The sequence below is a fragment of the Rhea americana genome, unplaced genomic scaffold (assembly GCF_003343005.1).
Source record: "Rhea americana isolate MKP2758 unplaced genomic scaffold, rheAme1 scaffold_30, whole genome shotgun sequence".
Classification (NCBI taxonomy): Eukaryota; Metazoa; Chordata; class Aves; order Rheiformes; family Rheidae; genus Rhea; species Rhea americana.
Window position 1 is genome coordinate 5,658,662 of NW_028186424.1, and position 23,783 is coordinate 5,682,444.

General features: G+C 36.1%; 1 protein-coding gene across 1 annotated transcript in view; it reads left to right on the forward strand.

Moving 5' to 3' along the window:
* ZFYVE28 (zinc finger FYVE-type containing 28) overlaps positions 1-23,783 on the forward strand; it is an 81,235-nt gene that overhangs the window by 19,309 nt on the left and 38,143 nt on the right. Inside the window, exons 4-9 of the mRNA XM_085309690.1 lie at positions 4,693-4,830; positions 6,983-7,185; positions 8,835-8,924; positions 10,863-10,952; positions 14,004-14,105; positions 19,320-20,687. Coding sequence (XP_085165816.1) covers positions 4,693-4,830; positions 6,983-7,185; positions 8,835-8,924; positions 10,863-10,952; positions 14,004-14,105; positions 19,320-20,687 — 1,991 coding nt within the window. The remainder of the gene's footprint in view (positions 1-4,692; positions 4,831-6,982; positions 7,186-8,834; positions 8,925-10,862; positions 10,953-14,003; positions 14,106-19,319; positions 20,688-23,783) is intronic.

Genomic DNA, 23,783 nt, shown 5'->3' on the forward strand with positions numbered 1-23,783 from the left:
AAAAGCTGACCGGGCACACGAGAGAGACTGAGAGCACGGCCTCGGAGGAGGACTGCGGGGAACGGGGTGCYTTAAGCAAAATAGACTCTTTCCTTTATGTTCCGTGTGAATTTGTGTTTACCAATTACTTCTGTGTGTCACAGCTGTGCTAGTGCGCCCTTGAAGGGMGTTTGCAACTTAGTATCAAGCCAGGTAGAGAAGCAGAAAATTTGGGAGACAGGTTTCAACAAAGAGACTAAAATATCTTCTGTGAATTCGTGGTAATAGAGATCATAGGTAGATATTACTGATATGATGATTCAGAATAATTTATATTAAATTGATATTACCTAATTAACAGAGGAAATATCCTGCAAATAATTTAATATACCTCAAGAAGGTTATTAAAGCAGGGCAAGAAGGGCATTTAATAATAACATGGGAAAGCAGTGTAAATTTTATGAAGAATATATGTGGAAAGACAGATAAGTCTGCCTTTTGATATAAACATATTTTGCAGAGTATAAATAGGATGAAATTATTGACTTTTCTTTTTATAACTATTTAAAGGGTAAATGCAGCAGTTGCTGTTAGCTTTAYGGTTTGATTATTGAGTACATGGCCAAATATTGCTTGGTCAAAAATAAACCAACATTTTGTCCTCTACTRCGGTTTGCCGTATTCACTGTCTTACTAGTGCTTATTTTATTTTCTATCAAAATAATATATAAACAAATATTCTCCATTATGTGAAACACTGAGTTCTGTTTTCCAGGAATGAGTGACTTGGAGTAAATCCCAAACCAGAACCTCTGCAACTTCTGTCCCTTGTGCTGGTAGAAAGGTAGAAATCAGCTGAAACAGAGCTGTTCTTGTCCCAGTATACAGATGAACCAAAAGATAACAGATAAAACCACCAAAGGATACATTAAAATCTGGAGGCTTTTGTGTAGAAAGATGGATCAAATGAAAGATTTACTACTACAGTTCCAACTAATTGATTTCTGTTGCTTAAATTAGAGCAAAACCTCAATGCTGCCATGTATCTGAACCCATTCATTCTTAGCTTACAAAGCAGAATACTGTAATTAACTAAATTGAATGCTTTTTGAAGCTCCTGGAAAGAAAAGACTAATTTGCTTACATTACWATACATTGGAAAGTCTGTCTAAGTTGGTTGGCATTTTCCAGTTTCAAAGTAGCTGAGATTTGAAATCATCATGGGAGCAAGTATTCCRAATTTCCTATTTAGATTATTCAGCTTTGGGTGACGTAAGAACTTGGGAGAAGGTAGGAATAGAACGTATTTTTTTTTTTTTTAATCTACAGAAGGTTTAGCATAAAACTTATACAGAATTTGGGAAATTAAGAAACCTGAAATAGCAAAAATAATCCACCTCATGGAATTCTTTGGGCATGTGAGATAGATGGAGATGTGTTCATAGACACATAYGTGTCATAGGTGTTTTGGAGCAGAAACCTGGAGATTATTGGAATACCTGAAGAAAATGGGGATAAAAATTGAATGCTGTCTATATAACGAATAATGTATTGAAATATTTACAGTATATGACGGATATTGAAAATTTGGTGAAAATTGACCATATTTAATGAAATTACATTATTTGATTTGAGATATATTCRTTAATGTACAAAACTGTATTATGCTTAATTAGCCCCTGAAATGATGTAGACAGAATCTGAGCTCTTTTTTTGCAGATACAAGGATAATAAAAACAGAACAAAAGCACAGAATGGTTATTTAGCCAGGTATGAGTCTATTGCTTCACTCTAAGTTTGCATGAAACTTTCATGGACATATCACAGATTTTGAGTAAGTAAGTGGATGATTATAAACTGGGAACTCAATTTTTCTTACAATTGCTATAAAATAAGATTATATTGGAAAAATACAAGATTAAGTAGAAATGTAGAAATCTGTTTTGGATAAGTACTTTTCTTGTCCTGTGTGATATAGCAGTCTAAARAAGAAAAAAAGATAATTGAAAATTGCATTTTCCCATACTCAAGTTTGCTAAGAAGTAAAATAAATTAGGATATCGTTTTCTAAACTAGAATGAAATTGGATTATTTAAACTCTGATATAATCAAAGTCAGAATACTGTAATTATTTTCCGAGTTCTCTGCTTTAACAGCCTACTGTATTGCCTGCAGCTTTTGTATAATGTGACTGGTAGAATTACTTTTACCACTGCATCTTTCCAGTGATAAAAGATCTTTGCAAGCTTATATTAATTCCCTGATACGAAGAATCTGTTTTTTCTTCAGCCTAATATGCCAATCCATATTGCTCTGGTGATAATGTGGAGCTTCAGGCAAAGCACCTGGTTTCAAAATAGATCAGTAGCGAACTGATTTAAAACCTATCTTGCTTGACTTACAACTTACTACAATGTAAATGTTACAATCCTCAGTTTCATTCTACGCTCTCTAACTGTGGATGGGGGACTAAGTGGTTTAGCGTTTGACTTCCTTATGGGACCTACTTTCAAACTATTTTAGTTTTCCAGCAAGAGCTACGCTAGTGATGTGAGAAGCGTAGTCAATACCAGYAATTAGAAACTAGGATTTTTATTAATTATTTTAAAAATGTTCTGTGACATCTGAAACTGGGCACAAGGAAGAGAGAGGAAGAAAGAGAACAGGAAGCTTCATGCTTTCTGTCTCCATAAAACTCCTTTTGCACGTAATCCACTGACTAGCTTCACTTAAGGTTGGTAGCGGGAGGTGGTTTCAGTCTTGTTTGTTCTTCAGGCAGTAGTTTATGAGGAAGTTGCTGAAGAGGGATGAAGTCTCTTCATCTCTTTGAGTGCCTTGAGGTCCRGGTAGTTCACTCATCCCAGCCGTATTCTAGTGCTCAGATTTGAACTAGAGAATGCATCTCTAAATCCAAATGTGTTTTACAGAGAACGGCTTCAGCATGGGGAGTGACTCTTCTGGGTGCAGCTCCTCTGCAGTGGGGTGGGTAGGTCCCGCTCCTGCCTCTTTCGCACCTGCACTCTGCACTTTGCACGGTCCTTCGTGCCATACGTGCRGAGTTTGTTACTGAATCAAGTCCTCTGCTCGGGAGCTAATCTCAGAGCCAGTGTTTGGAAAGAGAAACGCCATTCCCAGCAGTACAGTGAGCAGTTCTGTGAATCTAACTGGGTTTTCTTGTCTCTTCCCGTAACTGCTGGCTGTGTTGTGTGTTGTGATGCTGCAAAGATGCTTCAGAGTATTTGATTTCCAGATTTTCTTGCTAGAAAAGACAATTGAATATTAGTGCCTGACAATGTGTTTTAAATGATTTTAGGTACAGTCTTGTTAAAAGTGGAAAAAAAGCTAAGTTTATGTAAAAACATGTTTTAATGATTATAACAATAAAGGAAATTCCTTATACTAATGTGTAATAAACATTGCCAATCCTTTTGGGTGGGAGGGGTAGTAGTAGGAGACCGTTGTGGCTATTGGACTGATCCTATGATTATTTTGTGGCAACTATAGTTACAGCAGTCTGCACTGAAATTTAGGAAAAAATGAACCTATTTTTTTGACATAGACTAGATTCTGTTTGTCTCTTTGGGAACAGACAAAAGAGGTGCTTTACTTTAAATTTCCTATTTTTTGTTAATTTTTAAGTACAAAAAAACCTCCCAGGAAACTGGAGATTAAAAGCAATTCTATCTGTTAAGCAGTTGTATAAGTGACAGATTTGTTTCTGTTTTTTTGAAAAACACTCTAAATAGAACATGAATTCTGTAAATAGTGGAAAAAGCTTGAGACAAACCAAACATCTTCAGTGGAAGCACTCAGCCTTTTTTTGTGCTCTGAATCTACCTTTATTATTTTAATCATATTCCATGCAATACCTATCAGGGTTGTTTGAAAATCATCTTCTCAAATAAATATATACAGATTATTACTGCACTTCAAGAAGCTGTTTTTTTATATATATATATATGGGGGGTATATAAATATATATATATATATATATATATATATATATATATATGAAAGATCTGTAGGCATAATCCAAGTATAGATCAGATCAATTATTAAGGCCTCTCTATCTAACTTGTCCCTTTATCCTCTTGGATAGTCATGGTGGGGAGAGATGGCAGGGAGGTGTGCCAGCTCTTGCACACTGGACRCTTGAGTCAAAAACACCTATTTTAGCTTTACAGAATGAATTTAAGTCTATTCAGTGCTGGCAGCCCCAATGTAACTTAATTTCTAAGGCCTCCAGGGCACTCTGTAGGGCATTCTTTTTAGGAAGAATGAATTTCATTATCACTGATGAGAGGAWATATGAGAAATCTAATTTACTTGTACTTCTAGATTATTTAATGGTATCTTATAGATAGATAGTTGGGGCAATAACCTCTTTAAACTATGTTTAAACGTAGTCTGAACTTGAATAGATGATTCTAAACTCATCTATCAAAGGTCTCGCTTAAATCTTGAAAGTTAAGTGGAGTGAATCTGAGAAACACTCTACAGGAAAACTAGAAAAACTGTAGTTTGCTACCCTTTCCTCCATACAAGTCTCCTTTTTTTTCCCCAGTGTGTTTTGTGTGTATATAATGACCTTAAGAGTTGAATACTATATTTTCTAAGTTATCTATTTAGTTGTTAACTAAGGAATTTGTGAGATTCTTTGGGATCAGTCAGCTTGGTCTATGGTATATGCTATCCTTATATTTTTTGCTWCAGGATAATGTTTTGAACATCATAAATCAAATCATGGATGAATGCATTCCTCATGAACGGGCCAACCGAGACTTTTGTGTTAAGTTTCCAGAGGAAATACGCCATGACAACCTTGCAGGACAGCTTTGGTTTGGAGCAGAGGTGAGTGTCTTTTTTCTGTTGCTTAGTGCTAAGGGCATCCTAAATAGTGAATTCAGTATCTTCAGATCTGCTGGCCTTAAGATGACTTTCTAAGATGGAGTGGATCTGKACATCCCCTATGTAGCAACACTTTTTTCTGTTTGATTTCAGCTTTGCATCTTCTGTATTTTTGTATTTGAAGCAATCCTTCAGCTCCTGTTATCATGCAGTCTTCTCTGCATTCCTCCTCCCTTTTTAAAGTACCTGCTTTCTGCCAATAGTTCCTGTCTTGTTCAGTCCAATATACCTCCATGTGTTCTGTTTTGGAAAATTTCTGTAAAATTTGTTAAATGTAAGTTCCTCAAATTCAGGGAAGTCCTGGGTACAATTTACAAAATGAACCTGATATATCAATATATCAATCCGTTGTAATCCTATGTTCAGCAAGAACATTTTTTTTTTTCCTGTCATTACCATCTGACCTTCAGCTACCTTCTTCCAGCTGACACTATGCTCGATTTTAAAATGTGGAGGGAGTCTGATGTGTTGACTTCGTAGCCTGTGCTTGGTATTTAGGGAGGACATGATGGGACTGTCGTTTTTGCAACCATTCATAATGAGTCCATGTGAATCTTTTTATTTCTTCCTACTTTAAGGGACYAACAAACGATTACAGCAACAAAAAAACAGCAAAAAACCCAACCAAAAAAGAAATGACTCTCTGAATGCATGTTGGAAAAAACTTGAGGAGTGACTGAGACAGCCAGGATATTCTAGGAGAAAAAAGAATCCTCCCTTTTTTCAGTTTGTTACATGAATTAATGYTTCCAGTCATCCAGATCAGACTGTTGCTGTCTCTAGTCTGAACGGAATTGTTGGTTTCAGAAAAGTATAATCTGTGCAGGGCTGAAGTTCTGCTGACTCACGCTGCTAGACAAAAGCAGAGTATTCACTGTCCTCCTGCAAATTCATATAGGGAGGAAGACTTGTATGGACTGCTTTTGAATACACATTTATGCATCCCTGTCTCTACTTTGAGTCCTCTTTAGATTAAAAGTACCTACCAACAAGTCAGACTTGCCTTGTCCATACTCTCCCACRATTTAGTGCTTTGGGCTGCTAAGAAGACAAAATTCTCTATCAGCTTTAATCAGCTGTTGAGCAAGGTCGAGGCTTGCAGATCCTCCATCYGGGGCTGGTCTTTGGTCTCCTGGAGTGAAGGAGGCAAGGACAGAGTTGTGAATGGGGATTAAAAAAATAATGAAAATTTCAGGAATAAAACAACTTTGTACATTTTCAATTAATAGAAGTATTACTATTAAAGAATACAACCAGTATGACTTATGTCAGTGTGTGTTGTCTTCCAAATATGTGCAGGTCCCTTCCAGGGGACATAGCCAGCAGCAGAGATTATAAATAGCTGCTTTTTAATAACAAGATTTAAATAATGTTTTATTAGTGTGTTAAGGTAAAAATATACTTCTRATGTCTTTGTGAGCTGGTCAGAGGGAGTCAACATATAACTCCTTGGGCAAAAAGTCCCTAAACAGCTGGTTTGCAGAAGTCGTAAGGGCAAGATCGCTCTGTGTGTGACCTGTTCGCTTATGTTCTTTCCTGAAATATATTCCTGTGGCGTTGGGGGGAGATAGGACAGTGGCCTGGCTGGATCCTGTGTCTAAGCCAGGGTGACCATTTTCTGCAAAAGTCACCATAGTCACAGAATTTCTGTTATTTTCTTAAGGAATGGATTTATTACCTGAATCAAAATAGTCARTTGATCATATTTTACCTGGCTTCACTTGCCCTTTTTACCCAGGAAGTCCTTGCACATGCAGCATACATAGCAGTGATTACTTGTGTCTGCGTAACTGGTGTGGGAAGACCCTTATGCAGGTTCTTCGGTCAACTCTGTGGTTCTTCCCCTTGAACCTCCCACCTCTTCTCCTATCCCCCTGGCTGAGCTTACTCCCTAGCGTTTTATGCGAAGACCTGTGACTATCAACATACCTGTCTCTCATCTTTTACTTGGGTAATAATTAGCTGCAAATGAGGCTAGCACCTCCCCACCTCTGGTATTAAATGTGTCGTCTTGTCGTGGTGATTTTTTTTTTTTAAGTACAAATCACTTTTTTAATTAAAAAAAAGCTTTCTCTTTTAAAATGTATTTTCACAGTGTTTGGCTGCAGGTTCGATTATTATGAATCGTGAAATTGAGAGCATGGCTATGAGACCATTGGCCAAGGATCTGACCCGGAGCCTAGAGGAAGTCAGAAACATCATTCGTGACCAGGCCTTAAGGGATTTGAACCTCTACACTGAAAAAATGAAAGATTCACTTAAACATTTTGATGTTCTTTTTGCTGAATTTGAATTAAGGTAACAGATTCTAAAAAAAAAAAAATCATTCTGAGTATTGGCATGGGTACTACAGCTGCTGTTTGGCTTGTTTTTTGGAGGCTGGGTGTTTGTACTACTTTGTTTTTATTGAAAAAGTATGTAATTTTTTATCATGCTGTTTGAATTCTTCAGTAATTTGTTATATTGTTACATTTTTTTCTTTCCAGTGTAGCAATAATGAAAAGAAAATTAAATAGATTTTTGGCACTCAGCATTTGCTCTCTCCAAGTAAACTGTAATCTTCTATTTACATACTGGCATCTGGCATTYTAGGGAGGTTTTCCAAGACACAAAAGGAAGCCATAAATCTCTTCCCCTAACTCCCCCCCACCCCAGGAAAGGCAACGAATAAGTGATGTAAAAAAGCATGTATGATAACAAATAGGCTGGAGATTATGAAGTTTTGTTTTCTCTTATGCTTAGAGAAAAAGCAAGGATGCACCCAATGAATTTAGGAAGGGCAATTGAAATCTGATAAAGGAAATTACTTTATGTGAGACATAATTGAAATAAGGAACTCACYGATTTAAAAACTTGAGATTCAAAAATGGGATAGCAGTTTACAGCAAAAGCAAAAATAACTAATTTGAGAGCTAGAAAAATTACCTGTTTGTTGAATCAAAGGTAATGTCAACCAAATACTGTGTTGAGCTTTGGAATTTAAGCCAACTTCCTGCACCTCTCAGACATGTCAGGATACTGAACAGGATTATCTACAGAACTAACACTGCAGCCATTCCTACCTTCAGCAGAAGAGTTTTTYTGAGAATTGGGCAGTGTTTCAAATTTTTCTTGGGAATAAATCTTTAGACAATCTTGTCTCAGATCACTGGATTCTTGTTCTCTTGTACTATTTTGCCCAAATGAGTGTTTTTCTGGTTAAAATTTTACAGTTACAGTGAAAAACACTTTAATCAAAAACTGTTTTTTTGTTTTTTTTTTTTTTTTTTGGTCAAGCATTACTTTTTGTATGGACACTGATGGCAATTGGGAGCCGATTCTTGACAGTGCAAGTGCAATTTCTAACCTGTCCCTGCCCACTGTAGGAATGTGCACGTAACAGCATTTTTACTTGCCATTGTTTTACGAAACAACTTCTTTTTTCCTCCTAAGTTAGCTGTAGTGCATGTATGACTGACTAAGTAAAACAGTGATGGAAGAACAGTTACTTTTACCAGTAATTCTTGCCTTGTRCATTAGTACTTTTGTGTGTAATTCCACATAGAAATGAGGCCAACTTTCAAGTCAGTTTGGCTTGTCAGTAGATACAGAATTTAACTTTGCTAATATATTTAAAAATTTGTATTTTAGATTACTTTTTTTCTCTAGGAAATGCAGACCTACAAGGATACGTCAGGACCTACCTCCTTGTGCCATACAATATGAAGCCATAAATGTGATTACTAGATGTGTGTTATCATACTCATAAAATCATTACCAAGTTCCATTGCCTTAATCTGCAGTTCTTACAGATTTCTTACACTGTACAATTCTCATAGTGACTAATGTCAAAATAAAATAGTTTAGGAGATGTTATGTTGCTAAGATAATTGGATCAAGTTTGTTTATTACTTGGTTGTCAAAGAAGGTAAAAGAGTAGTATGTTAATGACTTTATAATCTTTGTAGTTACGTGTCGGCCATGGTACCTGTGAAATCTCCAAAAGAATATTATGTACAGCAAGAGGTAATCGTACTTTTTTGTGAAACTGTGGAGAGGTAAGCATTTTGCATAACTAATAGAGTTCATTTCTGTGTTTAATTTCAGTCTGACCTGTTGTAGAAATACCTTATCTATAATCTTTAAAAGGCATCATAAAAGATCAGGTATTTTGCTTTTCTTGTAAGTAGTCAAATATAAAGTTAAAAAGTGTTAAGCACTATTCCCAGGCACAAGCCTTTCTTTTTTTWAAAAAAAGAAAAGTTAATAAATCTGTAATATTGTTGATATATGTAATTATAGCTGTGTAAATGAAGACTAAGCATTTAAATGAACTAAATGAGTTTAAGTCAGCAAGACCTTAAGGTATTTCATTCGAGAATAACTGTGGAGCTGGTTTAAGTAATCTGTGAAACTCCAGTGACTATCATAAAGAACTTAGAGGCTTGTTAAAATCTTAGAGGATTGAAGCCCAACCTTTATGTGTTGAAGAGATGATTTTTTTAAAAATCCAGCAATTTATAGGCACTTTTAAGAGTACAGGTGATAAGGAAAAAAAAAAAAAAGTGAATTTGTTTGGAAAATACCATGTTGAGCGACTCTTATTTCCTGCTTTGACAGAGTAACTGACCTAGAAGATGGGCAGGAGAGAGGAACAGCAATGCATCACAGCTTTAGTGAAGTTCTGAGCAGCGCAATAATGTTCTCAAAAGGGAACTACTAAAGTATAGTCTGGAAGAAATTATTAGAGATCAATTGACTGTAAAACACACTTGGAATAAGTGTTGTTTTTTCTGTCACGTTAGGAAACTTGTTAAGTGGGACCCTGATGTTGCTGAGAGTTTCGATAAAGAATGAAGCAGTACAGAACACTTTTACAGTTTGTACATGACACCAAGATCAGAAATGTTTCAGGCATTTAAAAAGACAGCATTAAAATTCAAAATGTTTCCAACAGGTAGGAGGAATTACGTTCAATCAATAAGATAGCTAATAAAAATACATGCCACATACTTGCCCATTGAGGTGAAAATCATGATTTTGCATTTGAACCTTTGGATAACCTGGTAGGCAGCAAACTGTAGAAAAATGTGGGGGTCATAGTGGGCCACATACTGGCCCCGTCCGTTTACTACTAGCATGAAGAAAGAAAGTCACGATCATTTTGGTGTCTGTTGGCAGCAGTATTGACAAGACAAGCAGTGACGAGAAATAAGACCAAGTTGTTAATTCCATTCTACTAAGGGCCAGTAAGAGCGCAGCTSGAGTAGTTTGCAGTTTTGGGCATCATCTTACAAAATCATGTGGGCAAATCAGAAGATAGGAATAATGAAGAAGCTTAGAAAGCATGTCCAAGTGGAAGATCTAAAAGAACTGGGTTTTAGTCTAATAGGAGAAGGGACTTGAGGAAAAATTCTTGAAGAGGATGATGAYGACCTGTCCCAAATATTAGATTCTGAGACTTCAGTAACAGTTGTTCTCTATAACCATTTTTAGTTTAATTTGCTTGCGTAGGGGTCTTTGGTCTAGGAAACTTCAGCAAGTTCTGATTAAAAATGAAACTAAATACTTTCCCCCTATTTTTTTATAAAGGCTTCTTCAACTATTAGCTGCAAACCTGTAAGCATCAGTGGTTTTCAGTAACAGGTTGAAACTTGTCATAAAATAGTCAATGGGGTGGAAAGGTGGCATAAAAATGACTTTGGTTTTGGATGACTATAAAAATTTGATAGTGTTTAAAGATGATTTTTTTCTAATATTAATGTTTTTTGTAGTGGCGACTGCAACAGTGTGTGTGTGTGTGTGTGTGTGTGTGTGTGTGTGTATGCATATATATATAATGTATAGTATTTTGGTTTATACAAAAAGATTTCATGAATTAAATACTATCAGTTTGGTTTGCTTATATAACAACCCCTTTTTCATAATTTCCTGGTGAATTATATTATTTGAGAGTCAGATTATCTCTTTCTAACTCATTTTGTTCTTCTGCTTAGAGCCTTAAGGCTTGGTTACCTCACTCAAGATATGATTGATGATTATGAACCAGCTTTAATGTTTACCATTCCGAGGTTAGCCATTGTGTGGTAAGTATTTTTTTTTTCTAACTAATCTCCAGTGTACCCCCCCCACACACACACATTCACTTAATGTACTGAAGATTTAGAGAACTTTGTTCAGAATTTTGGCATATTTTCTTTCATCTGAGTTTGTTCCTACCTTCTTACAAAAATGAGGATTTTTTTTTAATCATTAGAGGCTTAACAAGATGAAAAAAGAAAGAAACAAAGAGAAGTTAAAATGCTAAATATACATGTTAACAAGAGGAAAAAAGAAAGAAACAAAGAGAACGTAAAATGCTAAATATACATGGAAGAAACCTGGAGCAGTTGATCAGTCATCCTTCAGAAAGAAATTTTTAAAAATGAATTAATAATATTAATATATAGAATGTCACTTAATCAAGAAGCTGTCTTTGAATGCAGATATACACTGTCTCACTCCAAAATAAAATGGCCTAAGGATGCAAGTCCTGAAAAACAATGGTTTTCAATAGTAATTGTGTATTTTTCTTAATGAGTCTAGGTCCAAAAGAATTTTCATGACAAACTGAATGCATTCTGGCCAGTGAGTTAGATTTAAATCTTCTTTTGAGGAAAGTATTAATGCGTTTAAGGTATGCACAAGTTTGTGTCGCTGTTTTGCCCTGTATCAACTACTCAGACAAGTAAGTGWTAAGGCAGCTTTCTTTACTTCATGCAGTTCATTGCAATATTGTATATTGAACAAATGAGGAGCATTTTTTCTAATGAGTCATGATTTTATAAGTCAGCAGCTTCTCTGGAGTACAGCCAGCATATTTTTAATATTTTACCRTTGGCGATGTTTTAAAGTTGGCTAACATAACTAATATAATTGAGGGAAGTAAGAAACCTCAAATCCTGAGTGTTGCCTGCTTCTCCTCAGGAAATCCCTCTGGCCCATTCTTCCTGTTAAGTAGGATATTGTCTGTAGCTATCATGGTAAAAATAATAGCGGTTACAACAATCTGATCATTAAAAGACAACAGGAGTGTAAGGACTCAGTTTGAAGTTTCTGGTAGACACAATCAAGAAAAATACATCATGACTAACTGGAAAGCCAGAGGCTCTCTGAGAAACATTCTGTGTCAATCCAAAAATACAAAGAAGGACGGAGGGAGAGGGAGGGGGAGAGAGAGGTCAGTTTAACTGCTCCCGAGTACCAAGTGATGTGAAAATAAATCGCTACTACGTAAAGTTTCACAGAAAAAATACATCTTCCAGAAGTAATGTTGTTTTGAAGAAATGGAAGCCTTTTATTTGGACCGTGAAAAGAGATGCCTTTATACGCARGGCAGATGCAACTGGACGTTGTCGTGTGGTTGCTGTGCAGTGTTTTATAAGGGGGTATGTCTGGGACAAGGACAGATGCTGGCCTTCCCTCAGTCCTCTAATCACAGAGCTTTCAATTAAGTTACTTTCCTGACATCATTTTACTGTCCATGTCATACAGTCTATGTTGTGTATGTGTATCTGTGTACAGATGCCAGTGAACTTTTAACCCAGTATGAAATATGAAGATATATTTTCCTGCAATTTTGATTCCCCTCCATGGTGCAACTGTATTTGCACTTTGATTCAATATACAATCATATATAGAGAGGCCATTTCAAAGTCATTTTTTTGTAGTGCTTTAGYCATCTTCTGATTTTGAATTTCTTCAGGGAGCTAAGCTATAAAGAAAGCAAACTATACTTGAAAATTGCCAAAGGAATGTTGATTTTATGTCAATTAAAATTTCACTGAAAGCAGCCTCTAGCTTCCACCTAGTGAAGAAATAACATTTGTTTAGGCAGAAGATTAAGATATGAGTCAGCAGTAACTACTTTGCTTCATGGTAGCCTGCTTGTTGAAGCTTAGAAAGTAATAAATAAAAAAAAAAAACAAGTATCTTTGGTAACAGCATAGTTTGCCTTAATCCACACACACACACACACACACAAAAAAAAAGTGACTTGCAAAAGAAGCAACTTCCCTCTCCGTCCATTTCTTCCCCTTCTTGTGCCCCCAACCCCCAAATCCTAATCCCAGAACCAGTGTTGATCACCTTCAGTAGTCAAATTTCTTGGACCCTCTGTTATCTTGACAATTCTGGACTTTCTGATGGCCATCTTCCAGCCTGATGGSAGACTACAGTACCAGGGCATGAGCCAGACTCTGGGTTTATAAACAAAAGAGAAAGAGCAGTATTACCTAGATGGTAAACAGAGTGTAAGTGGTCATTTTTTAAAAATATTTCAGTGGGATTCATATTATTTGTGACATCAGCATCACTGCTGTGCGTCAGAGAATTTCAGGTGATTACACAGGGTGCTTGCTAGTGAACAAAAATATTTTCAAGATACATCAACAGTCTTGATAGTGAGCTGAGTGTCCCCGTTATTCTGGCTGATTCAAATACAGACCATCTAGGTAGGAAGTTCTCTGAAACAACGTTTAAGTTGAGCGTAGTAAGAGTAACTTATGTTTCAAATAGAGTCAACCCTCAATCCAGGTAAGGGCAGGAAGGGGAAAATGCCCTATCTAAAACAAAGCATATGTAGGCTAGGGTGTGAGAACACGTGATGCATTTGCCTTTGAAAAACATAAGTTGTTTTTGCAATAGGCAGAGTTACAAATAGTTTTAAGCTAAGACTTATTTAGACTAGAAAAACCAAGCCTTTTGCGATCTCTCTCAAGTCAATGAGCTTTCCCCAAGTACTCCAACTCAGTGGCTAATAATTTTTCTTTTCTTTTTTATTTATTTTTTCTCCTTGGCCAACTGTAAAAATGAAATGTATGTCCTTCCTTTTATGCTTCCATTGCTCTTTCTCGCATCCTTTGGGAGGGGAGGGGAAAGAAGAGGGGACTTTCTTGCTGCTACTTCAAATAGCATGATACTGAAACTGCAGATGAATAAAATAGGATAACAATACAAAAATTATGTAACCTGTAACTTCAGTGATTGAGTAGATTTAATGTTTATGTAGAGTTGTTTTTCTGACTACTCATTCAATAATTGCTCTGTGTAATGAAATTTTGAATATTTGCATGTTCATGCATGTTTCTGAACTACAGTGGCCTTGTAGTCTACTCCGAGGGACCATTAAACTTGGACCACAAGCCTGAAGATATGTCAGAACTCTTCAGACCTTTTCACACCCTGCTGAGAAAAATAAGGCAAGTGGTAAAAGATGGTTGTAATTGCATCTTTTCTGTAGTTAAAGCTAGAGACCTAAATAACACACAAAAATGTCTAAAATATCATTTTTGTGGTTACTATGCTAATCATAAGTTACATATTTCCTTTCATCTACCTGATGTACCTAATTGTTGTTTTTCATTTCACTGGAGTTTTCTGAACTTCTCATCTCTTTGTGAGATGTGTCTCTGAATATCACTTTATTACATTTCAGTTTTTCCTTATGGGTGGATGATGCCTGAAATACTAAAGTTGCAGTTTATTTTTGGGAGACCCTGTTTCTAATTAGCATCAATGTTTCTGTTTAACTAGGCTTATTATTTTTTCTCTGTATGTCATGATGCAATATTCAGATCGTTCTTAATGTAATAGAAATTACTATAAGTTTTTCAAACTATGGATCTATTTTTAAAGTGTGGATCTTTTTATATATACCTCTTTGTCCACTGTGTTTTAGTCTAAATAACCATTGAAGATACACTGTTTGAGGCTTAATTTAAATATAAAAGATGCTAAAATAAGTTTTGCTCAGCTTGAGGTCTTTAAGGACTGATTTGTTCGAACCATATCTTTAAAGGATCTTTATATTTAGTGCACTTTTAAAATGTTTTGTTCTAGGTGTTTATATCCATGTACCCTAACATTTTATTGGAATTTAAATTTCCTATTCTCAGTGCAAGTTTCATTCCTATAAATCTCTAGAGATAAGTTAGCAAAAGTTTTGTCTTATGTCCAATTTTTACCTAGTTACCTCCATTCCTGTCTGTCATTATGATGGTTTGATGTAAGAAGAGTTTTTAGATAGACTAAGATTATCTGGAAGAGAGTAATCTATGGATCAATCCACAGATTAGTCTCTATCCAGTTTAGAGAGGTAAAACATTTCCAGTTGTAGAAACTAGGCTCTATCGGGGAGTGGTTCAGAGAGGAGGCATTTCTGAAGTTAGCTTTTGTGAATGTCCAAACCATATCCATTTGTGCCCCTTCAAGATTTTTCTAATATTTCTGTATAGAAGAKGTACAGTTTTATTTTTAGGTTTGTTATGGATACTGATCTTGAAATCTCATGATGAAAAYGCACAGATTAATGCTACTTTTTCCCTATATTTTGAGTGATTATAGTTTTATAAAAAAAATAATTTAAAAGAAACACATGAATTGAGTGGCAAAACTTAGGTTAGTAAAATCCTGAAAAACACACTTACAAGAAATGGTACTGAAGCTGAATAAGTCTGTGAAGTTTACATTAAAATATCTTATTCATTCCCAATATATGGCCATTGCAGAAAGTTTCAGCATTGTGTTCTACTGGATTAATAAAGCCAAAAAATATTTAAAATCTAGTGTACTTCTCATAATCTTACTTCATGCTTACCCCTTACATTTTATAATACAGAAAATGAAAATCAGTGAAGTCAGTTTATTGCTTAGTCCATTTAATTTTCAGTTACTTGGAACTTAATGGTTGGGTTGAAAACATATTGTAAAATRCTGGTTTGTTCAATAACCAATGCAGCCTTTAAAAATGAAAAGAATCTTTTAATGTTATTTTTGAAAAAGAAAGGTTCTCTTAGAGTATAAGATTTGTATCATATTTATTCTTTCAAATAAGTGTTAAGAAATGTGATTTCAGTTATCTGGGCAAAGTTCACTTAGTGTCCTTAGTGAAACAGTTTTTGTCACAGCTTCGTGAAAAATCAAGTTAAAATGTAATGTGAAATTATAGCTTAGCCTGGTGATTGAAGGAATGTCAGGGAACCCACCTGAAGAATTTGAATATTTGAAGAACTGGACTTAAAAAATCTTTGGTAATAATCTTGAACAACAAAAGATGAAATGAAAGTAAAGAAATACAAATAAGAAAGGAAGGACATGTCTGCAGCATAGTATTATACACAGCAAATCCTAAATATGTAATATAATGTATTTATATAGTATAATGAAATTAATTTAAAAATTATCTGAACTAGCTAGGTTTTCTTTTCTTTCTTTTTTTTTTTTTATGAAAGATTTTTTTTTAACTCATCAGATTGCAATTCTTGCTCATTGTAAATGTTCAGAGAAACCTATGAGGGAAGATGGAATGATGTATTTGAACTCCTCTCTAGCAAAAAAGGAGCATTTTTTTCCAGGAGTATTTCTCCAGTCTCCATCACCAGTAGCTAACRCATGAAAATAGACACAAGGAGTCTTTTGTTAAAATATTTACATCCTATATTTTAGTCATATGCCCGTTTTAAGAAAAAAAMCCAACATCTTATGATCACATCCCAGTAAATTTCTCCAGTAATTAATTCTTCAGTAAGCTGTAACTTTCTATCCATCTAAGTATTTTCACTTATGGATTAAACCCAAATATACAGATCATAATTTTGTTGTATTACAGGCTGATTTTAAGCTGAATATTCTAAAACATCTCTCCTATTAAATGTCACTGAAGTAGAGAAGTACTGTATTTACACAGATCCACATACTTAAATCAGAACTGGCTTAGGAAAATACCTGTTGACTAGACGAATCAGTTATATTTTTGGTGTCTTACTGATGGTTGGAAATTCTGAAAACGATGAAGATTGTTGTATGTGGAGGCTCTCTGGTAATTAGACCAGGAATAATACTTTCCACTGCTCCTTTATAACAAAAAGAATTCAGAGGGTTTTTTTAGGTTTTGATATGGTGGGACAGCAAGCAATGAGCTTAAATATTTTAATTAAAATCTGTGCAAGGTGCTTGTGTTAATTKTGGTCTAGATATAAGTAAAATATATTGAGTTATTACTAAATTATCATTGGTGTGTTATACCTACTATCAATACATAATTACGTAATAGTGTTATCTCAGTTCCTTTTAAACTAAGACATTTTCATAATTTCTGCCAAGCTACTTTAATCTGCCTAAAAAGTATACAAAGCATATCTTCTGATATAAGCGTGTATATACTTGTCAGAGCGATCATTCTTACGATAAAATACTACTTATATGTGCAACTACACATTCATTTGGTCATGAAAACTATGAGAAGACAAAATTTTCTTCTTTAGATATATTTGCTGAAACAAGGATTGGAGCCTGGCTCTCTCCCATCTCAGACAAGTAATTATTAAGTAGCTAAGCTGTAATGTGATGTGAAGAATCAGGCAAGCATAAAAGCAAACATTTTGGCTTTTGCTAAACCATGTTTTCAAGAGACATACAGTATCTCCAGCGTTATCAAGGGTTCTAAGCATTACTGTTTTCCACCTAAAAAATTGTCATTTGAGACTCTTACGCATAAGTRTTTTATAAGTAAAACAATATCCACAGAGGCAGCAGCACTTCATTTTAGGTCTGAATTTTATTCACCCTATGCTTCTGAAGTGGAAACTGGATATTCAAGTAGTTCCTTAAAAATGGGGAAATCCTTCAGGTGGAGAATGAGCTGTATCCAATTCTTCCATATTTGGGGGGAGTAGTTTAAACTCCTTGATATTGGATCATCCCTTCTTGCTTATGCTAGGACCTATCACAACTCAATTTTGGAAAGAGAGACTTAGGTGCTTAGTTCAGGAGTTGGTTAAAAGCTGTGAGTTGTTTGGGAAAGGCGTATTCCTGTGACCGAAAACACCGTACCCTGGTGGTTCTGCCACGTGCGTGATCCTCCTGTTACGCAGTCAGAGCTATCTGTGGGCTTCAGCTGGGGCATTATTTCATTACAAGCCCAAAGGAAGTGATGTCTTCGGAGCAGCCGGTGAAATGGGGGAGCCCAGTGTTTGAAGTAACAGAAATCCCAGTTATGTTGGGGGGGAAAAATGACTATAAACTTAAATGATCCTTGAGACAAGCCACAGTCCTTCTCCAGAAGGTGAAATAGTGTGATTTTGCTACAATTCTCTCTTTACAGGCTTTAACTCGTTGACATTATCAGCAAGTAAGAGCAAAGGGGAGTATATTGAAATATGTTGAAAGGAATTTCCTCTTTTCATAAGTTTTTGCCATTGGTGTACTGACAGGAAATACCGCATTTATGTCTAGTGATTCTTTCAAGCTGCAGAGCTCTGGATGATTTATGCTTTCATAAAATAACTGCAACTAAAAATTTCTCAGTTACATTTTCAAAACTGGAAGAGTTTTTTTTTTTTTTTTTTTTTTTCCCCGTAAGTAATGTCATTTGAGTGGGTATTGAAGCAACTGTCATGTTAGTGTTAATTTTGCAGTTGCTCTTTTTGTATTACATCTTAATTTTGAGGTCTTTTAAGAAGCTGATGGAACTTAAAAATAGATTAATAGTGTATCCAAGATTAGTTAGTATTATTTGCAGCAGAACATGGTATACTTTCTGTATTTTTTTGAGACCAGTTAGGAAAAAAAAGTAATGAAGTGCCTTTAATAATTAAATATACGATTTGATATTTTAGCTGTTATATTTATTTGTAGACATCATTCTTTAAAGGACCAAAGTGCAAAGAATGACTGAGAGGAAAAAATGTAAAACTGTCCACATATTTTTCTTTTATTTGTTTTTCACCTATTCAATACTTGGATGTTAATACCAGAAGGCAGGAAAAAAAAGTTGTAACCTTATTGTAATCACCAAGACCTGTAATAGTTTGTACAAAGACACTGAACAGATTAGGATGTCTCCAAAATGTTAAAATTTGTTATCTATTACAGTCTGAAACTTTTAAGACATCAGCACTGTGAAAGTGTTATTGATTATTTTTAATAAATTAATTTTATCTGATAATGTAATACTGTGAAACTTCAGCTGCACTCTCTTGCGCAATAACTTTCAGGGTCTAGTGCCAAAGATAGCAAATTTGTATGCTAATCAAAGTCAGATTTGCGGAATAAAAAAATTACACGACAAAATTATATAATGTGGGTAACACTGTCTCACTGTAAGCAGAAGGGAGTGGGAAGATCTGTTTTATATTTGGGACATGTTTTGAGTTATTGTTTGGCTTCATGGCAAGGATGTAGATAATCTAGAAGCTGACATTTGCGAAAGTAATTTCATATTCAGGCATCAGCAATCACATGTGTTTTGAATTTGAGTACAAAATACACCTTGAGTTATACAGCTAAAAGTACTCTGCTCCCAAGTTCGGTTTCTGGATTTCTTTGCTAACTGTAAAAGCTTCTGGAAAATCTGTGACATCAATGTCTTCTGTGATTGTAAATGCACATTCATGGGTGTATTTCTTTCTTTTTAGGGATCTACTTCAGACATTAACTGAGGATGAACTGCACACGCTAGAACGTAATCTCTGTATCTCTCAAGATGTGGATTTTCCAGTCAGAACAGATCCTGAAGTGCCCTCTGTCATTACATCGGGCATGACTGCAACTTTGCCTGCAAAGGAGCTTTCAGCAAAAGCTGAAAACACAGACGCTGAGCTCGCTTGTTCTATGCAGTATGATGAACAGGAGCTGGAACAGCTGAATCGAATGGTACACAGGGTAGGGGATGAAATGTCTTCTCTGCTTTCCCCTCCAAGCATCTGTCAGTCTCCAGCTCACAGACCTAGTCTAAGAAATAGTTCTGGCACAGAGGCCTCACCAACAAGACACCATCTTGACAATTTAACTGATGAAGAGGACAGAGTGTTTTTTATGGATGACCTAGATGGAGCAGGAGAAGCTCTTGCTGGGTTGGATTCAGTAAATGATACTTTTGCTTGGGTGAATAACCCATGCCACAGTTCAAAGCAGAACCTGCAATATAGAGATGCTCTACTGTACGAGAATGGCCATCAGACRGAAGAAACTTTGCTTCTGAAAGATGTGGGAAGTGACTTAAGCAATAATAACAATATTGAAGATGGCAAACAGAGGTCTGGCATCTCAGTTCAAAATTCATGCAGCTGTTTAGAAGGTCCTGATTCACAGTTGTACCTCAATGGTTGGGATGCATATGCTGATGATGCGGAAATGGCAGAAGTRATAGCTCACAGGACAGGTGGAATGAAAATATCTGCTACTGTAATATTTAATCCTAAATCTCCCTCTAGCTCAGAATCTCCAGTAACAACTCCAGAAGCAGCTATTGGTTGTGTTGCTGGATCTGCTAATCCATTAACAAATGAGGAGGAGAATGAATCCCATAAGCTCAGTATAGCTGCCACAAACTGTCTAATTAATTCCTGTGTGTGTTGTGGCAGCTGTGAAGACAGCAGGGAGGACAATCTTGAAGGTTTAAAGACTAAACATTCTGCAGGAAATGTTGTAAATGCTTCATATACTTTAGTAAAGTCTAAAGAAATGGACCATGTAGATAACTTGGACAGTTCAGTCCCTGCACAGGAAACATTAAAACCTGAAACTTCTCCTGCTTTGCTAGCAGAAAGAGACTCTGGCAGGGAAGAGCAGAAACTGCCAATCTCCTCTAAGTGCCTGGCACATTCCTCAGGTTCACAAGTAGGAGCAGAAAGTGAATCACAGGGAGAAGCAGAAATCATCTCAAATCAGGAAAAGAAGTGGGAGAAGAGAAAGCAACCATATGAGAAAAAAATGGAGAACAACGAAGACAGTAGTAGTGAAAGGACAACAAAGGACGACATCAAGTCAAGATCAAGTTCAAGGTAAGAGCAACCTGGGGTTTTAGTAATAAGATTGGCAAATGAAAAAAAAAGTCTATATCCTTGTACTTTAATGATCAGTGTATATTTAATGTTGATTTTAAAGGGAATAGAATATTGCAGGCTTAAGGAATTTTTGAATACACAGTATTTTTTTGAAAGCTTTCTATTGGACTTTATCTGTTTTTGGAAACGTTTGGAGAACATTTGAATTTTAAACATGTAATGTCTCCGTATCATTGAAATAAAGTACACCAATCTTAACAGTGTAATATAACAAAGGGTGCGTTGCAGCTGAGCATTACCTTGATAATTACATGGCCATTTTGCAGGAAAAAAAATGCATAGAGACTAAAAGTTTGCTTCTGAATACAGAATAAAATTGTGATCTAACCACATTCCAACTTCATTGTTACCTTAGCTTGTTTTAAGAAAATGTATCTGATCATGTTGCCTGTGGGCATGTGTATACATGTGTGTGTGTGCACGCATGTGAATGCACATGCCAGAGGAGGCTAATAAAAAGTGCAGAAAGCAGCTTTTAAATCCCTTTGACAAATTCAACCACAGTTGGCAGAAGAATGGAAGTCATGGATTAAGATTTTGCATGTTCTATGAAAATAAGCAATCAGCATGATAATATCTGTTTTARAGCACATGCTATGCTTTAGCTCAGCTCTGGTTAGACATCAGGGATACCTTATGACARTATATATTCAAGATATGTTTCTTACCCACAAATCTGCCCGCAATTTATGTGAAATTTGAATATCAGAAAGCAGAGTGAAGAAATGAAGTAAAAGTTATTGTTGTTTTCTGYATTTCTGCTACAGTTCACTTCCTTTGATGTGTCATGCTATGTCAGTACTATGAAGATTGTGTGTCTTAAGCAGGATCTGTCTTTTTGTTAAATGTATACAGAGTTCAGAATAACCCAGTGGARCAGCTTGTATCGTAAAACATTGCCACAGTGTAAAGGCTACAGAAATAAAAATGTATACAATAATGTACCAAGTGAATTACGAAATACTTCACTAGCAGTGGAAATAGAATTAAGAGTTTCAGGGCTGGAGCAGTAGGTCAATAGATGTTGCTTAATTCCTCTTACATGTGCAACACAAATTACTGTGTGTAAAACTATTTCTGAGATGGTAACTATTCATCTTTCTCAGTGCTCTGAATACTTGTGATATTAGGCTTGCAAGTATGATCATATTCAGGGCCTTACAACAGAAATATTGAGTGAACTTCATTTTAAGAAGTTCATAAGAAATAATTCACAAATYCCTTTATTTTCTGCATTTACACCACATTAAGTGGAATGTTGTTTAAAAATAATTACTATATGGTTAATTACAAAGTCTTGATAAGTTATACATGTATTACAAAACCTCAGACAGACCATTTGTCTACTTATTGTACTTGGGCAAGATATTAGGTGATATTTGGAAGAACAATTCTGCAAAACTTATTAAAATTATAAGTAAACTTATTTTTTAGGTTTGTGTATGTAGTAACCTCTTTTTTCAAGTGCTTGTCCAGCCTCCTGTTAATATCATGTAAAAACTTTGTGTGAAAAATGTATTTTTACAAAGCATTCTGTAGATCTTTGTCTCTTTGTGTGATAACTCGGATCCTTTTCTTTGGGAGCTGGCTCTTCATTTAAGGGCTTCCAGTTCCTGCTTTGGAAGAGATGTCAGTTCCTGTCTGATCTGTCCACGTCATTTGTGATTCTATAGGATCGGTTACACCTTCCCTGCATGGTCTCCTGCTTTCCTCTGAACCTCTTTCAACTCTACTCTTTCCTTTTAAAGATAAGGGAAACAGAACTATACGTAGTCAAGGTGCGGGTAAGCCGTGGATTTGTCCAGTGGCATAAGTATTTTTTTCTTACTTTTCTAATGATTCCTAATATTTGACTGTGGTTTTTTTGGACCATTGCCAAGCAGGGAGCTGATGGGGGTTTTCTTTTTTGGACTTGCCTGTCAAAGCGCCAAAATACTTGTCAGCTCAGAGAGGCCATCATTCCATATATGAAGCTAAAACTGTTTCTCCCCCTGTTTATCACACTGATTTTCTGCCCTTATATTGGCTCTTTTAGATCCTGTGCAGTTCTTCAGTCTGCCCTTTTTCTTACTACCCTGAATAACTTTCTATCACTAATAAACTTTCTAACCTTGTTACCCTCTCCCTTCCGATCATATATGAATATTAAAATCCCCAAGGTCTCAGACACTTTCATTGGTGACCTCCTGCCCTTCTGAGAAGGGGTAATTTAACAATAGCTCCCTATTAATTACTGAGAACTATTAATTGATGTTGGACCCTTCTCTGTTATACTATAGCTGGTTAGTTTTCTTAAAAGCCTTTGCTGAGGTACTCTGATATTTTGGGGAAAATTTGTAGTCAGCATGGATTTACGAAGGGGAAATCATGCTTAGGCAACCTGATAGCCTTCTCTGACGATATGACTGGTAGAGTGGACRTGGTGGGGTGCAGTGGATGACCTGACTACCTTGACTTCAGCAAGACTTTTGATACTGTCTCCCAGAAAGCTCTCCTAAGCTGATAAARTATGGGCTAGGTRAGTGGTCAGAGAGATGAACTGAAAACTGCCTGAACTGGCAGGCTCAGAGGGTTGTGATCAGTGGCACRAAGTTGAGCTGGAGAACAGTCGCTTGTGGTGTCCCCCAAGGGTTGATCCTGGAGCCAATATTGTTTAACATCTTCATTAATGACCTGAGTGATGAGATCAATGCACTCTCAGAAAGTTTACAAAGGACTCAAAATTGTGAAGAATGGCTGCTACACCAGAGGGCTGTGCTGTCATTCAGMGAGACCTTGACAGGCTGGAGAAATGGGTGGAGAGGAACCTCATGAGRYTGAACCARAGACAAGTGCAGAGTCCTGCACCTAGGGAGGAATGACCCCATGCAGGATTACAGGCTACTGGCTGACCAGCTGGAGAGTAGTTTTGCAGAGAAAGACCCAGGGGTCCTGATGGACAGCGAGTTGACCATGAGCCAATAATGCATCCCTGTGGCAAAGGCCGCCGGTGGTATCCTGGGCAGCATTAGGTGTATCATTGTCAGGAGAYTG